The 17,520-nt window shown below is 43.4% G+C and overlaps 1 protein-coding gene across 1 annotated transcript in view; it reads right to left on the bottom strand.

Moving 5' to 3' along the window:
- The window catches only part of strn4 (striatin, calmodulin binding protein 4), a 133,225-nt gene extending 116,286 nt beyond the window's left edge, over positions 1-16,939 (bottom strand). Inside the window, exon 1 of the mRNA XM_028792904.2 lies at positions 16,589-16,939. Within this exon, the coding sequence (XP_028648737.1) occupies positions 16,589-16,840 (252 nt within the window). The 5' untranslated portion in view covers positions 16,841-16,939. The remainder of the gene's footprint in view (positions 1-16,588) is intronic.
- Between the last annotated feature and the right edge of the window lie 581 nt (positions 16,940-17,520).

The raw sequence follows: 17,520 nt of genomic DNA on the forward strand, positions 1-17,520 counted from the left end.
TTCTCATCTTCGATGTACCAACGTGTAAAACTTCCTTCCCCTCCTCTCTGACGCTTTTCCTGCATCTGCTTCATAACAAAGGATTTGTCCGTTTTTGCTTGTGCAAGCATGTAAACAAAATGCCTTTCACCTGATTGCATGTTTCATTTTCTGAGTACTCTCTAGAAAAGCGACATCCAACTCCGGTCCTTGAGTGCTACTCTGGCTGCAGATGTTCATTCTAACCCTTTTCTTAATTAGTGCCCAGTTTTTGCTGTTAATTAACCTGTTGACAATAAAAGCATGATGCTTACCCATGAGTTTAAACCCAAATTATCACTTATTGGATGCATGGATCTTTTTAATTATTCATTTTTGCTCATTTTCATGGAGTTGACTGTACATACTCACCTGATTTGTCCAATAGCGCCCCCTAGGCTCTGATTTACTTTAGTAACTCTTCTGCCTTCATTTTAATTGACTTGCTATTTCAGACTCAAACACCTTAATTATTTTTGTCCTTAATTAGCAGCCAACCAATAATGAGATACAAAATGAGACAATACCCAGCAAACTGTGTCCATCATACAATATCTGGAAAATAAAGGTGAAGGTGTCAGTAATGCTACCTGTTCAGTTCAACAAAACATTTTGACAGTGGTCTTGGGGGAGGAAAAAGAAAATAGTTTTGAAAATGTCTGCTGTCAGTCACTGTCTCACCTGCTTAGTCCTAAACAGGGTCACCAGGGGGTCTGCTGGAGCCTATCCCAGCTAGCACAGGGCGCAAAGCAGAACAAACCCTTGACACGATGCCAATCCTTCACAGGGCAAATACACAACACACATTAGGGCCAATTTAATGTCACCAGTTCACCTAACCTGCATGTCTTTGGACTGTGGGAGGAAACTGGAGCCACTGGAGAAAACCCACACAGACACGAAGAGAACATGCAAACTCCACACAGAGAGGATCCAAGACGTGAACCCTGCTCTCCTTACTGCAAGTTTAGTGAATTAACAAGAATCAACCAATTGGAATTTGAGGCCCCGACTTAACCAATCATCTGTCGGCTCACTCATGGCCGTTTAAAGCCAGGTTTATATTTCATGTAATGCGACGTGTGCTCCAGCGGCCGCGACTGCTACGCAAGCGTTTTACTGTTCACACTTGTGCACTGTGATGGACGGCCGGTGTTTCAGTCTGGCCGGGACGTCCCTCAACTATGAGAAAGAGCCATTTTAGGACACTACATCCCCCGGGGACGCTAGATGGCAGCTCCCCTGGACGGAAATGGTTCCCCGGATTCCCGCAGGGCAGCATGGGACATGGAGTCCAGTTCTTCAGCCCTGTTGAGTACCGTGGGTGCCGTCAGGGGGAGCTCACCAAGAACCCGTGGACTATTATGGTGACGTTAACCCGGAGTCACGAGGACAGAAACCCGCAGTACTTCCGGGGCACCTGAAGAAAGCGTTTGACCCGGCGACGGAATACTATGAAAGGACTATGGGAAACCCCAGCAGATCGAGCCGGAGTTGGGTGGGAGTTGGAGGATTGTGATTGATTATTATTATATTATTGAGTATTGTGAATTGTGGAGTGTGCGGTGCTTTGTGCACTTCATTGAAGAGAAAATATTAAAGAATCTTCTTGATGCTTTTACACGTGTGTCTGGGACGTCTGTCTGGTGGGTTCAACGGGGCGCTATAGAGCGCTTTATTCCACAGCACGTACTTTATGTAAATCTGGAAGATTCCACCAGGTGGCATTGCGAGATATCATCACGGTGAGAAAATGTTCGGCTTCGCTGTGTTGTGAATTGCCTGAAACATCCATTAAATTCCGAGGAAACCTTGCCACAACATCTCTGTAAAGGATGGAAGTTTAATGATTACATCCATCAATCCAGGGATGTGCCCATTCCAGCAAACATTGGGCGTGAGACAGAAACAAAAACCCTAGACGGGGAATCAGCTCATCGCAAGGTGAACACAAGCACACACATACACACACTGGCATCATTTTAGCGTCACCAAATCCACAAAACTTCGTGTCTTAGGACAAAAACAGGAGCACACTGTGTAAACACACCAGGAAAACATGCAAACTGCAGGCAGGGAATACCAGGAACGTGACTCCATACTGCAAGGCAGCAGTGCCGCCGTGTCGCCACAACGTGTAATTATTAACAGTATTTATTATTTAAATGAAGTTAACGATTTATCTGTAAAATGTAACATACATACTTTAAAGCATTTCATCGTGAAAGTGATCTCAAGTATAAATCTAAGGATTCTAAATGTGCAGAGATTTGGAATATCATAAAAGTGACGTGTTCTGTGTGGCGATCACTGCCTGCCGCTGCTGTCAGTTCAGGAGGAAGCCCCAGAAAAACGTAGCGATTAACAACTGTGTCGCTTTTAAGGTGATGTTTATGATGGTCTACTTCAATAATAAAATAAACTACCAGGTTAAAGTGGACATTTTGAGATTAAAGCCAAAATTTCCACTTTAATCACAAAATTGACCTTTTCACCGTGATTTTAAATTTTTGTTTTCTGTGGCTCAAATACGCTGCCGTACATTCTGATGATGTTGTGAAGGTATAAAAAAACAAAAGACAGGACAGAATGTGGTATGCAGGACCTTTAAAATGCATCACATCATTATGATGGGGAACATGCGACACTTGAATATAAAAGCACCGCGAATGCATTTGTATATCGGCATTTTGCTTCACCACATCGAACCATTCATCAAACACTGAAACGCGTACATCGATTCTGTAGGATCCTCAAAGTGGCTTGCTGTCACATGTTGATAGTAAACAGAGACTCTGACGTCACGTTCCAACTTTTATCACGCTGCACATACCCACTCCCCCCCCCCCCCCCCCCCCCCCCCCCCCCCCCGACTTTTAACTGGTACTGCAACTCGCGCATGTGTCGCGTTAATTTCTGCGGACCTGCTCACAGGATGCGGCAAATGAATGCTGGGAACGCGTGGCAGCCATGATGCATGCACAAACGCGTTCTGAGTGTGAAGTATAAAGGAGCCCACTCCTTAACTATTTCTTTTCCTTAATTAGAAGCCAAAAAATAATGTGATACAAAAATGAGCCAACACATGCCCAGCTAACTTGCATTCATCATACGATATTTGGAAAATAAAGAAAGGTGAACATCTCAGTAATGCTACCTGTACAGTGCTCTTGGGGGGAAAAAAGAAAACAGTTTTGGAAATGTCTGCTGTGGCATAAGAACAGCATCAACAAGCCATGGAATTCAATAATGTCAGTCACTGTCTCACCCGCTTAGTCCTAAACAAGGTCACCAGGGGGTCTGCTGGAGCCTATCCCAGCTAGCACAGGGCGCAAGGCAGGAGCAAACCCTGAACAGGATGCCAGTCCTCCACAAGGCAAATACACAACACACATCCTTAAGATGTTTCTGCAGCTTCATTGGAGTCCACCTGTGGTAAATTCAGTTGACTGGACATTATTTGGAAAGGCACACAGCTGTCTATATAAGGTCCCACAGTTGACAGTTCATGTCAGAGCACAAACCAAGCATGAAGTCAAAAGAATTGTCTGTAGACCTCCAAGACAGGATTGTCTCGAGGCACAAATCTGGGGAAGGTTACAGAAAAATTTATGCTGCTTTGAAGGTCCCAATGAGCTGGCCGGCCATCTAAACTGAGCGATCGGGGGAGAAGGGCCTTAGTCATGGAGGTGACCAAGAACCCGATGGTCACTCTATCAGAGCTCCAGAGGTCCTCTGTGGAGAGAGGAGAACCTTCCAGAAGGACAACCATCTCTGCAGCAATCCGCCAATGAGGCCTGTATGGTAGAGTGGCCAGACGGAAGCCACTCCTTAGTAAAAGGCACATGGCAGCCCGCCTGGAGTTTGCCAAAAGGCACCTGAAGGACTCTCAGACCATGAGAAAGGAAATTCTCTGCTCTGACGAGACAAAGATTGAACTCTTTGGTGTGAATGCCAGGCATCACGTTTGGAGGAAACCAGGCACCGCTCATCACCAGGCCAATACCGTCCCTACAGTGAAGCATGGTGGTGGCAGCATCATGCTGTGGGGATGTTTTTCAGCGGCAGGGACTGGGAGACTAGTCAGGATAAAGGGAAAGATGACTGCAGCAATGTACAGAGACATCCTGGATGAAAACCTGCTCCAGAGCGCTCTTGACCTCAGACTGGGGCAACAGTTCATCTTTCAGCAGGACAACGACCCTAAGCACACAGCCAAGATATCAGAGGAGTGGCTTCAGGACAACTCTGTGAATGTCCTTGAGTGGCCCAGCCAGAGCCCAGACTTGAATCCGATTGAACATCTCTGGAGAGATCTTAAAATGGCTGTGCACCGACGCTTCCCATCCAACCTGATGGAGCTTGAGAGGTGCTGCAAAGAGGAATGGGTGAAACTGGCCAAGGATAGGTGTGCCAAGCTTGTGGCATCATTTTCAACAAGACTTGAGGCTGGAATTGCTGCCAAAGGTGCATCGACAAAGTATTGAGCAAAGGCTGTGAATACTTATGGACATGGGATTTCTCAGTTTTTTTTGTTTTTAATAAATTTGCAAAAATCTCAAGTAAACTTTTTTCACGTTGTCATTATGGGGTGTTGTGTGTAGAATTCTGAGGAAAAAAATGAATTTAATCCATTTTCGAATAAGGCTGAAACATAACAAAATGTGGAAAAAGTGATGCGCTGGGAATACTTTCCGGATGCACTGTAGTAGCGCGAGTCGGTTAGAAGGGAGAAAAAAGTAAAGGAAAGAGAGAACGGGAAGTAGCAGGAGAAGACAGGAAGCAGGTGGAGAGAGCCGGTGTGAGGAAGAAGGAGAGCAGGCTCGCATGAGAGAAAGCAGGCAGCTGGGAGGAGAGCCCACGAGGGGAGTGTTTGGCCGACACTCAGTGAGACTGAAGAAAGCGGTCACTCCAGCTGAGCAATTAAGTAACTGGAGTGACCAGTAGAGGCGACGACTGACCGCAGGAAGGAGCGGGAGACGAGGAGGCTTTGGACTGGTTTAGCCCCAGCGTGAGTGCCTTGGCCGATGGGGGAATAACCCAAGTCTCGGTCCGGTTTGATCCTTGACTACGGCGGGCTCCAGAGTGCTACCGGACCAGAGTGAGGGGCAGCTGTTCCTGCAGGTGTTGAGCAGCCCAGATGGGAGTAGCAGGGGAGCCGCCATGGTAAAAGAAGACACCGGGCTTTTTGTGTAACTGTTTTAAAGGATTTCTTCCTGTGATATTTTACCTCGTGGTTTTTAGAAGATTTTTCTATTGTTTTTAACCTCCACTTTTCACTTGCTTTTAATGGATTATTTATTTATTGGAACTTTGAAGGCACTGCACTATTTATTATGGACATTGTTTTGTTGTTTTTGTTTAAATAAAAGCACTTTTGCACTTTTATACATCATCCCCTTTGCTATTGTTGCCTCACTGTCTAGCTCATCTCAGTTATACAGTGGGGCAAAAAAGTATTTAGTCAGCCACCAATTGTGCAAGTTCTCCCACTTAAAAAGATGAGAGAAGCCTGAAATGATCATCATAGGTATACCTCAACTAGGTGAGACAAAATGAGAAAAAAAAAATCCAGAAAATCACATGGTCTGATTTTTAAAGAATTTATTTGCAAATTATGGTGGAAAATAAGTATTTGGTCACCTACAAACAAGCAAGATTTCTGGCTCTCACAGACCTGTAACTTCTTCTGTAAGAGGCTCCTCTGTCCTCCACTCGTTACCTGTATTAATGGCACCTGTTTGAACTCGTTATCAATATACAGTGGTGTGAAAAACTATTTGCCCCCTTCCTGATTTCTTATTCTTTTGCATGTTTGTCACACAAAATGTTTCTGATCATCAAACACATTTAACCATTAGTCAAATATAACACAAGTAAACACAAAATGCAGTTTTTAAGTGATGGTTTTTATTATTTAGGGAGAAAAAAAATCCAAACCTACATGGCCCTGTGTGAAAAAGTAATTGCCCCCTTGTTAAAAAATAACCTAACTGTGGTGTATCACACCTGAGTTCAATTTCCGTAGCCACCCCCAGGCCTGATTACTGCCACACCTGTTTCAATCAAGAAATCACTTAAATAGGAGCTGCCTGACACAGAGAAGTAGACCAAAAGCACCTCAAAAGCTAGACATCAAGCCAAGATCCAAAGAAATTCAGGAACAAATGGGAACAGAAGTAATTGAGATCTATCAGTCGGGTAAAGGTTATAAAGCCATTTCTAAAGCTTTGGGACTCCAGCGAACCACAGTGAGAGCCATTATCCACAAATGGCAAAAACATGGAACAGTGGTAAACCTTCCCAGGAGTGGCCGGCCGACCAAAATTACCCCAAGAGCACAGAGACGACTCATCCGAGAGGTCACAAAAGACCCCAGGACAACGTCTAAAGAACTGCAGGCCTCACTTGCCTCAATTAAGGTCAGTGTTCACGACTCCACCATAAGAAAGAGACTGGGCAAAAATGGCCTGCATGGCAGATTTCCAAGACGCAAACCACTGTTAAGCAAAAAGAACATTAGGGCTCGTCTCAATTTTGCTAAGAAACATCTCAATGATTGCCAAGACTTTTGGGAAAATACCTTGTGGACTGATGAGACAAAAGTTGAACTTTTTGGAAGGCAAATGTCCCGTTACATCTGGCGTAAAAGGAACACAGCATTTCAGAAAAAGAACATCATACCAACAGTAAAATATGGTGGTGGTAGTGTGATGGTCTGGGGTTGTTTTGCTGCTTCAGGACCTGGAAGGCTTGCTGTGATAGATGGAACCATGAATTCTACTGTCTACCAAAAAATCCTGAAGGAGAATGTCCGGCCATCTGTTCGTCAACTCAAGCTGAAGCGATCTTGGGTGCTGCAACAGGACAATGACCCAAAACACACCAGCAAATCCACCTCTGAATGGCTGAAGAAAAACAAAATGAAGACTTTGGAGTGGCCTAGTCAAAGTCCTGACCTGAATCCAATTGAGATGCTATGGCATGACCTTAAAAAGGCGGTTCATGCTAGAAAACCCTCAAATAAAGCTGAATTACAACAATTTTGCAAAGATGAGTGGGCCAAAATTCCTCCAGAGCGCTGTAAAAGACTCATTGCAAGTTATCGCAAACGCTTGATTGCAGTTATTGCTGCTAAGGCGTGGCCCAACCAGTTATTAGGTTCAGGGGGCAATTACTTTTTCACACAGGGCCATGTAGGTTTGGATTTTTTTTTCTCCCTAAATAATAAAAACCACCATTTACAAACTGCATTTTGTGTTTACTTGTGTTATATTTGACTAATGGTTAAATGTGTTTGATGATCAGAAACATTTTGTGTGACAAACATGCAAAAGAATAAAAAATCAGGAAGGGGGCAAATAGTTTTTCACACCACTGTAAAAGACACCTGTCCACAACCTCAAACAGTCACACTCCAAACTCCACTATAGCCAAGACCAAAGAGCTGTCAAAGGACACCAGAAACAAAATTGTAGACCTGCACCAGGCTGGGAAGACTGAATCTGCAATAGGTAAGCAGCTTGGTGTGAAGAAATCAACTGTGGGAGCAATTATTAGAAAATGGAAGACATACAAGACCACTGATAATCTCCCTCGATCTGGGGCTCCACGCAAGATCTCACCCCGTGGGGTCAAAATGATCACAAGAACGGTGAGCAGAAATCCCAGAACCACACGGGAGGACCTAGTGAATGACCTGCAGAGAGCTGGGACCAAAGTAACAAAGGCTACCATCAGTAACACACTACGCCGCCAGGGACTCAAATCCTGCAATGCCAGATGTGTCCCCCTGCTTAAGCCAGTACATGTGCAGGCCCGTCTGAAATTTGCTAGAGAGCATTTGGATGATCCAGAAGAGGACTGGGAGAATGTCATATGGTCGGATGAAAAAAACTCTACTCGTCGTATTTGTAGGAGGAAGAATGCTGAGGTGCATCCAAAGAACACCATACCTACTGTAAAGCATGGGGGTGGAAACATCATGCTTTGGGGCTGTTTTTCTGCAAAGGGACCAGGACGACTGATCCGTGTAAAGGAAAGAATGAATGGGGCCATGTATCGTCAGATTTTGAGTGAAAACCTTCTTCCATCAGCAAGGACATTGAAGATGAAACGTGGCTGGGTCTTTCAGCATGACAATGATCCCAAACACACCGCCCGGGTAACGAAGGAGTGGCTTCGTAAGAAGCATTTCAAGGTCCTGGAGTGGCCTAGCCAGTCTCCACATCTCAACCCCATAGAAAAATCTTTGGAGGGAGTTGAAAGTCCGTGTTGCCCAGCGACAGCCTCAAAACATCACTGCTCTAGAGGAGATCTGCATGGAGGAATGGGCCAAAATACCAGCAACAATGTTTGAAAACCTTGTGAAGAATTACAGAAAACGTTTGACCTCTGTCATTGCCAACAAAGGGTATATAACAAAGTATTGAGATGAACTTTTGTTATTGACCAAATACTTTTTTTCCACCATAATTTGCAAATAAATTCTTCAAAAATCAGACAATGTGATTTTCTGGATTTTTTTTTCTCATTTTATCTCTCATAGTTGAGGTGTACCTATGATGAAAATTACAGGCCTCTCTCATCTTTATAATTGGGAGAACTTGCACAATTGGTGGCTGACTAAATACTTTTTTGCCCCACTGTAACTATCGACGGTGTAGGGTTCAAGGGCTCCCGAACAGCGGATGGGAGCATGGAGCAGAACCTGCATTGTCACACGGAGGCAGAGTCCTTACCCCGACTCCACCTCTCACCTCCAGACCAGACAGACTAGACACACACACACACTTCCAACACGTAGACGTTTATATACAAGACAATAATGTTACTTTACCCTATCAGGGCATGATCATCACAATATGGCTTATGGAAAAGGATCACGCCTTGATGAAATCGCTAAAAGTCTCAGACAGCAAGTCTCCATTGCTTACAAACCTGCAAAGGTTTACCAAAAAGGAATCTTTCCCAGGCCTGTGTGTATTTTTTAGCTCTATAAATCTCTATAGGTACTTCATTTTCTAGTTTTCGATGTGAAAATGAACTCAGTTTTATTACTCTACTGAGACAACTTTTCACATTACATTTACGTATATTTGGCTTTTGCCTTTTTTCCAAGGTGGATGCGATTTCGGGACAAACAAACAAGCTCCATGTACTGAATGGTCTTTTCTTGTCTGTCAAATCTCTTAGGTTTTAATGATTTCTCGTTTATGTCTCAGTGTTGCAGTACTTCCCTACTGCATGCCCCTTGTTACTTATTAGCACCAATTTCTCGGCTGTGTTTTATGTTGCCTACATTTGCTTCACCCTGAATGGCTGGACTGTACTGTAATTGAAACAACTACAGCTGGAGCCCGGAAGACTACCCAACACCATCATCCAATAATCAAGCTGCTGTGTTGACTTCTTGTCCAAATCAAACTCCTCTTATATCAGGGGTGTCAAACTCCGGGCCTGGAGGGCCGCAGTAGTTGCAGGTTTTCATTCTAACCCTTTTCCTAATCAGTTTCCGGTTTTCACTGCTAATTAACTCCTTTTCCCTTCATTTTAATAGCCCTGTTTTTAAGGAGTCAGTCCTCTGAATTGATTCATTTCTTCATTAAATGGCAGCCAAACAGAAATGAGATGTGAAACGAGCCAACAGGTGACCAGCTAAACTGGGATTTCAAACTCCAACCAATCTCTAAATAAGAAGCCGATTCTTGCTGTTAATTAAACCCATTATTTAATTCCATGGATTTTTGCTGCTCTCATTCTGCCACAGCACACATTTTGAAAATTGTTGTTTTTCTGTTCTTTCTAAGTGCACCGTCAAAATGTTTTGGTGACCTGAGAGATCAACCTTACCAAGATCATCACCTTTCTTTATTTTCAGATATTGTGTGATGGGCACAGGTGAGCTGGTCATGTGGTGGCTTGTTTTGTGTCTCATTATTGTTTGGCTGCTAATTAAGGAAAAAGAAACAATTAAGGGGCCTGAGTCGAGATAATTAAAACTAAGGCAAAAGAAGTGAATTAGCAGCAAAAATGGCTCACTAATGAAGAGGATGGTTAGAATGAAAAACCTGCAGCCATTGAGGCCCACCAGGACTGGAGTTCGACACCCGTGTCTTAAATAGTCAGTTGTTCTGGTACAAGGCCTTAAATACAAAAAGAGCTAAAAATGCTGCCTAAACTACCTTTTTAATATAAACTAGCCACAGTACCCATCTAGGATGGGTTGAAATCTAAGTAATCAGCAGAGACCCTCGAGACCTTTTAATGTTTGCATCTATTGGAATTGTATTTTGTAATGCATGTACTAATAAAATAAAAAGCATTTGTCATTCCAATAGATGGAGCATCACATACACTTATAGTAATAAAACGCAGAACTACGAATTTTTGTGATGCACCATCTGTTGGAATGTCAGGGACATACAAGGTAACCGACCAGACACAGAAATAATACACTTTATTAACGTGGATTGTCTGATTTCTCTCCATCTAGCAATTACTACCTGTTGGATGTACTCAGTGCACCGTTTGTTGGAATGTATTTTGTAATGCATGTAGTCATAAAATGCACTGTATTTGTCAATCCAACAGAAGGTGCATCACATACATTTGTGGTAATAAAATTCATTACCACAAATGTTTGTGATGGACCATCTGTTGGAACAGCAAAAGCAATGCGTATATTTCTGTTACATGCCATTTGGTTGGGGATTTGTAAAAACAGTGTTAATGGTAGTGACATGCCATCTGATGGAATGGCAAATGCAACGCATATGGGTATTACATGCCAATTGATATGGGATTCATGAAAGCAGTGTTACTGCTTGTGATGCATTTTATTACTACAAATGTTTGTGATGCACCATCTGTTGGAATGACAAAATAATGCATGTGTATTACATGCCATTTGATAGGAGATTCGTAAAAACAGTGTTAATGGTAGTGACATGACATCTGTTGGAATTGCAAATGTAATGCCTATTATCTGTTAGATGCCATTTTGATATGAGATTCATAAAAGCAATGTTAATGTTTGTGACATCATATAAATGTAATGCAGTTGTAACCAGGTGAGGGGACGCTGGCGCACGCATGTTGTTGCCGCTCCTCCCTGTAAACAACACTTTTCGCAAAATTCGCCTAATTCTACACTTTCTTACGTTTGTTTTATTTCTTTTATTGTACATATAGTTCGTGGATACAGCTGACTCGAATTGTATGGATTTGGCTTATATTTACAGATTTTATGGACTTTACTTTGACTGGGAACAGCTGAGTCTGTGGATCACGGGACGAGAACCTTCAAGCATTTCTTTGTTCCTGGCAATCTAGGACCTCGGGATGATCTGTCTCCGTGATTATATTAAATTCGCTTTGCTGATCTGCTCCCGATTCATCTTACAGTACTCTACGACTGGGAACTGATCTAATGTTCATATTAACCTGGCTTTTGGCTCCGGGGCGATCACGCCTGAAATTACCAAGCGTTACTGTCTGTGGCTGTGTATTGGAACCTCCAACTCCTGCTACCTCCTCCTGCTATGCTTTCTGCTGATTGCTATGGCTGCTCACCTACGCTACCACACCCGCCTGTCCTACCGGTTCCACTGTGCTGTGCTGCTTCTCCACTGCTATTCAGATAAGTATTGCTCAGTATCATGCTAAAATACTCTCATGACAAACTCCTTCTTATTAAACAGTTTGTCCAGAGCAAATGGTCTGACTGCAACATCCTAAAGGACGCCGGTATTTTGCAGTGCCCGAAATATATACATCGCAGGTCAGGTCGCCGCCACCGCCGGGCTGCGAATGAAAAGACCACCGGCAGCATTTGCTCAGGAATACGCCGTCCTTCTCATGACCCTGGAAATAGAATTTTCAGTGTGCCAAATTTGCATTATGTGGAAATAAACCCTGATTGCGGCTCTGTGCAGAAAGAAGCCTCATTATGTAATATTGCACTGTTTAACTCGAGGTCTCTTAATGGCAAAGCATTGGTGCTCATCACTGACACCAAACTTGATATTCTGTGTTTAATGGAGACTTGGCAAAAACCAAACGAATTTGCGTGTCTCACAGAGGCGACTCCAATTGGTTTCACTTTCCACTCAGAGCCTCGCAGCTCAAGACAAGGCGGCGGGCTGGCAGTAATTATCAGAGAAGACTTAAACGTTAAAAGAATCCCAATTGACTGCCCATTGTCTTTTGAGTGCCTGGCTCTTAAACTAATAACGGAATCAGGTCCTGTCTCACTCATTGTTCTTTATAGTCCCCCAAAATACAATGCATCCTTCTTATCCAATCTGATTGAACTTTTGACCCACCTAAGCTCTCACTCTCAGAGAATTATCCTTCTTGGTGATTTCAACATCCATATTGACACCCCCACATCTAAACTGAGAAATGAATTCCTGTCCTTACTGGACTGTTTTGACTTGACACAACATGTTGATTTTCCCACCCATTCTGGCGGTCATATATTGGACCTGATCTGCACTTCTGGACTATCTGTTGCCAACATTTACAGCACTGATTTGGGACTCTCTGACCATAATGCAGTATTTTTCACTGTCTCATTACCTCTCCCACCTCTTACCTGTAAACGACAAATTTCTTACAGAAACCTTAAAAATATCTGTCCCGCTATCCTTTCTGGATCCATTTCTGATCTTTTACTGTCTTCACCTATTCCATCAACACTAGATAGTCTTGTTGACCACTATAACTCAGCCCTTCATTCAACATTAGATAAAACAGCTCCTTTAAAACATAAGGAGGTTTCCTTTAAACGTTCAGCTCCTTGGTATAACTCAGAATTGCGATGTATGAAAGCAGCTGGCTGACGCCTTGAGAGAATGTCACGTAAGACTGGCCTCACCGTGCACATCCAGGCTTTCTCTGACCACCAAAGAGCTTACAGAGAAGCATTAACTTCTGCCAAGAACACCCATTATGGCAGAATAATAGAAAGTGGCCATGATAACCCAAGGGTTTTGTTCTCTGTAGTTAATAAACTACTCGAACCCGCATCTGGTCCAACTACTACTTCTACTGAAGTCTGTGAGGAATTCCTCCACTTTTTCCGTAACAAAATTAAAGATCTAAATAATTCAACTAACATAAATACATCATCTGTTTATATCTCTCCCTGTTTTCCCACTCCATCCAGCTCCTTCTCTAAGTTCTCACCAGTCACATCTGTGTTTGTTAATAACCTGCTTTGTAAGATGAGGCTGACTACTTGTGTACCTGACCCCATCCCCACCACACTACTTAAATCCTGCCTTCATGCCATAATCCCAACTGTTACAACAATAATAAACTCATCCCTTGACACTGGCTCCGTGCTGCTCACTTTTAAAATTGCTTCTGTAACCCCAATGTTAAAAAAGTCTGGCCTTGATGCTGACAATCTTAACAATTTCCGGCCTATTTCCCACTTACCTTTCCTGTCAAAAGTTCTTGAGCATGTTGTAGCTTCCCAACTCACCAATTACCTAACCTCTAATAATTTGATGGAACCCTTTCAGTCTGGTTTCAGGGCGCGGCACAGCTGTGAAACTGCTCTGCTACGGGTAACCAATGATTTGCTTATGGCAGCAGACTCTGGACAAACTAGCATATTAATTCTGTTAGACCTCAGTGCAGCATTTGACACTCAGGTCAGACATGACATCCTACTGTCCAGAATGGAGAACATGCTGGGTATCTCTGGCACTGCCCTCCAGTGGTTCAAGTCCTATCTGACTGATAGGCAAGAGTTTGTTAGTCTTGGCAACAGCAGATCCAACTCCGTGCCAGTCACACAAGGAGTCCCTCAGGGCTCTGTCCTCGGTCCTCTGCTTTTCTGTATTTATATGCTTCCCCTTGGCCATATTATCCGTAGTTATGGATTGGGTTATCATTTTTATGCAGATGATACTCAGCTCTACTTCAATGTTAAAAGTGGAACTTCATCAGAGCTTTCTCAGCTCACAACCTGCCTTAGTGAAATTAAAACCTGGATGGAGCAGAACTCTTTAAAATTAAATTGCAATAAAACTGAACTTCTGCAAATTGGGACTAAAATGCAACTTAATAAAATGAGCTCCTTCCCAGTCCATCTTGGCAGTGATCTCATCAGACGTGCCTGTACTGTAAAGAATCTTGGTGTCATTTTTGATTCCTCCCTCTCTTATTCCGCCCACATAAATCACATTAAGAAACTTTCTTACTTTCACCTCTGTAACATATCCCATGTTCGCTCCTTCCTCTCCTTCTCTAATGCTGAGAAACTTGTCCATGCTTTTATCACATCCCGCATCGATTATTGTAATTCCCTACTGGCAGGTGCCCCTTCTAATCTTATATCACAGCTCCAGCTTATTCAAAACTCAGCTGCAAGAGTCCTTACTTGAACCAGCAGCAGCGAGCACATCACACCCATCCTGCTCCGTCTTCACTGGCTCCCTGTGTCTTACAGAATCGAATATAAAATCCTACTAATAACCTACAAAGCTTTAAATAACCTCGCACCAAACTACATCAGTGACCTTCTCCATCACTATGTGCCTGCCCGCCCACTAAGGTCCTCTGATTCTGGTAATCTTGTTGTGCCCCTCACTAATCTACACTCCATGGGTGACAGGGCCTTCAGCTGTATAGCGCCCAGACTCTGGAATGACCTGCCGAAATTAATCAGGTCAGCTGACTCCATGAATTCTTTTAAAAAACAACTCAAAACTCATCTGTTCAGGAAGGCTTTTAGCTCTACTTGACTATTACCTTTCTCTCAGTTTACTTCTCTGTCAAGATGCTAATGTAACCTGTATGTGTGTGCTAGACCATCAATTATGTTGTCTGTTTTTTTTTTTCAGAATTTACTGTGTTAATCTTCTTTATTTATTTATCTGGTTTGTACAATGCTATATACTGTATATTCTGCCGTTCTTTATTTATTCTGTAAGTGCCTTGAGCATGGGAAAGGCGCTATATAAATAAAATGTATTATTATTATTATTTAATTACTACAAATGTTTGTGATGTGCCACCTGTTGGAATGACAAATGCACCGCATATGTCTCTGTTATGTGCCATTTAGTATGGGATTCATGAAAGAAGTGTTACTGCTTGTGATGCATCACACAAATGCGATGCATTTTATTACTACAAATGTTTGTGATGCACCATCTGTTGGAATGACAAATGCTATGCATACTGTATGTGTATTACATGCCATTTGATAGGAAATTCATAAAAACAGTGTTAATGGTAGTGACATGCCATCTGTTGGAATTGCAAATGTAATGCCTATGTCTGTTAGATGCCATTTTGATATGAGATTCATAAATGCAATGTTAATGTTTGTGATGCATCACATAAATGTAATGCATTTTATTACTACAAATGTTTGTGATGCGCCATCTGTTGGAATGATAAATGCAACGCATGTGTCTCGGTTACATGCCAATTGATACGAGATTCGTAAAATCAATGTTAATGTTTGTGATGCACCATTTGTTGGATTGACAAACTTAAAAGGATTGTCACACAAATACCCAGACACACACTTTAATAAGGCATATAAACCAAATTCTGTCCATTCAGCAATTACTGCCTGTTGGATGTATTCAGTAGTAATGTTTGTGGTACACCGTTTGTTGGAATGGATTCTGTAATGCATGTAGTATCAACATGCATTGCATTTGTCATTCCAACAGATGGTGCATCGCAAATACTAGCACTGTTTTTACCGACTGGCATATAACAGTCACAAGGCAACCGGACACACACACACACACACACACACACACACACACACACATACACAGACACTTGTCCTTTCATTAAGGTAAGGTTATTTACGTACTTTTGGGCTTCTCTAAAAAGCCATATTTCTCCCGGGAAGCCAAATAAAGTTCTATTTATCTATCTCAAGAGAAAAAATTTTGTTGAGCTATTTTTTTTGCCACAACACTAGTTTTAAGCTTTATTTGGACTTTCACAAGACCTGGCAACCCAGAAAGTAAGACTTGTGAAAACAAACCAAGGTAAATCGGAAAGCCGATTACACATACTTAGCATCTGAACGAAACATTACTGGAAAAGATCAGCTGGACAGCGTGAGGCATTGAATGCGTCTAAATTCAAGTGTCAGAAATCGGAATAACCGTTTTAAGACGTGTAAAGGTTTACTGCCACCTTGACTGGCCGCCTTCAAGGTGTGGCACGTGAGTCCCTGCTCTGACATTTCCCGGCCACTTCGTTGTGTTGTCACCTCCTCCTTTTCACTACCTGCATCTCTTTGTACGTACAAGACAGCCACACGTCCTCTTCTAATTCGGCATTCGCCTTCAGGCGACTCATTTTTCGACGGGATGTTCACAGCAAATGCCGCTCTGTACGCGTCCCACAACAGTCCATCGTAAACGCCACCCTGACGAGCGCACACATCACCTCCAGCCCGGTGTCCGGGACATGCCCGATCCGGCCTACGCGAGGGATGTCATGGCTCTCCAACCGTGTTAGCCGCCCCCTTCCTCCCCCCGCATAGCCCACTGGCATTGGCGCCTAGTTAAACATGCCTTACCCTCAGCTCGTCCCTCTCTGCTTCCCAGCGATATTTCTCAGCCTGGAATCGTCCCCATTCGTGCTGGATGAAGTGCAGGATGCCCGGCAACGACAGGCCCGCTTCGCCTTCTTGCATCTCTCGCGTCGAGGTGGAAGAAGCGGCCGCTGCAGCAGTAGCAGCAACAACAGACCCCATCGACCCAGACGCCGGACCGGCTTTGGGCCCATTTGGGTTGCGTGCCGCTCCGCCACCGGACCTATCCGGCTCCATAACGGAGTAAGAGAATCCTCCACCGTAATCAATAGGTGGAATGGCTGCCTGCCTGTCTATCCGTCTCCCTTCTCCTCCTCCTCCTCCTACTCTTCTTTCTCCAAAGCAAACGCCGCTGCCAAATTGTGAGCTGAACCGTCAGATAACGGCTTCCCGCTGCCCCCCGCGTTTCCTGCCATATCGGGAGCAGCGGAAAAAACACACAATCGTGAGAAGCGAAGGATTGTGAGCGGACGGCGCGCGCTCGTTGGTCAAGAAAGGCAACAAGCATTTATGCATTTATTTCTTTATTCATTTTCATCTAATGTTTTGTACAGTGGCGCCTTTTTTGGACGATCCTCCTTCCCTTTTCGTTTGTACGCAATGTTGATGTTTGAGTGTTAATGCGTTTACTTCTCGTACAACGACTATATTAGCCTATTTCCACGCCCCGTTTGAATACAAGCCCCGCCTCTTTCCACGTACCGCCCACTTTCATGGCTACTTGATCCTGCAGACTGTAAGACGAGGGAGCTCTTAAGCCTAAATTGTACGATCGGACGCTTTGATTTTGGCATTTCTGACATTTACGGGCTACAGAAACAGAGCTGCGGTCCGAGCTCTCCTACGGACTTAAACGTATTTTTTATATATAGTTTTTTTCTATTGTTTTGGATGATGGACAGAAAAGGTTTCCAGAT

This window comes from Erpetoichthys calabaricus, chromosome 1 (genome assembly GCF_900747795.2).
Source record: "Erpetoichthys calabaricus chromosome 1, fErpCal1.3, whole genome shotgun sequence".
In the NCBI taxonomy this organism is placed as follows: Eukaryota; Metazoa; Chordata; class Cladistia; order Polypteriformes; family Polypteridae; genus Erpetoichthys; species Erpetoichthys calabaricus.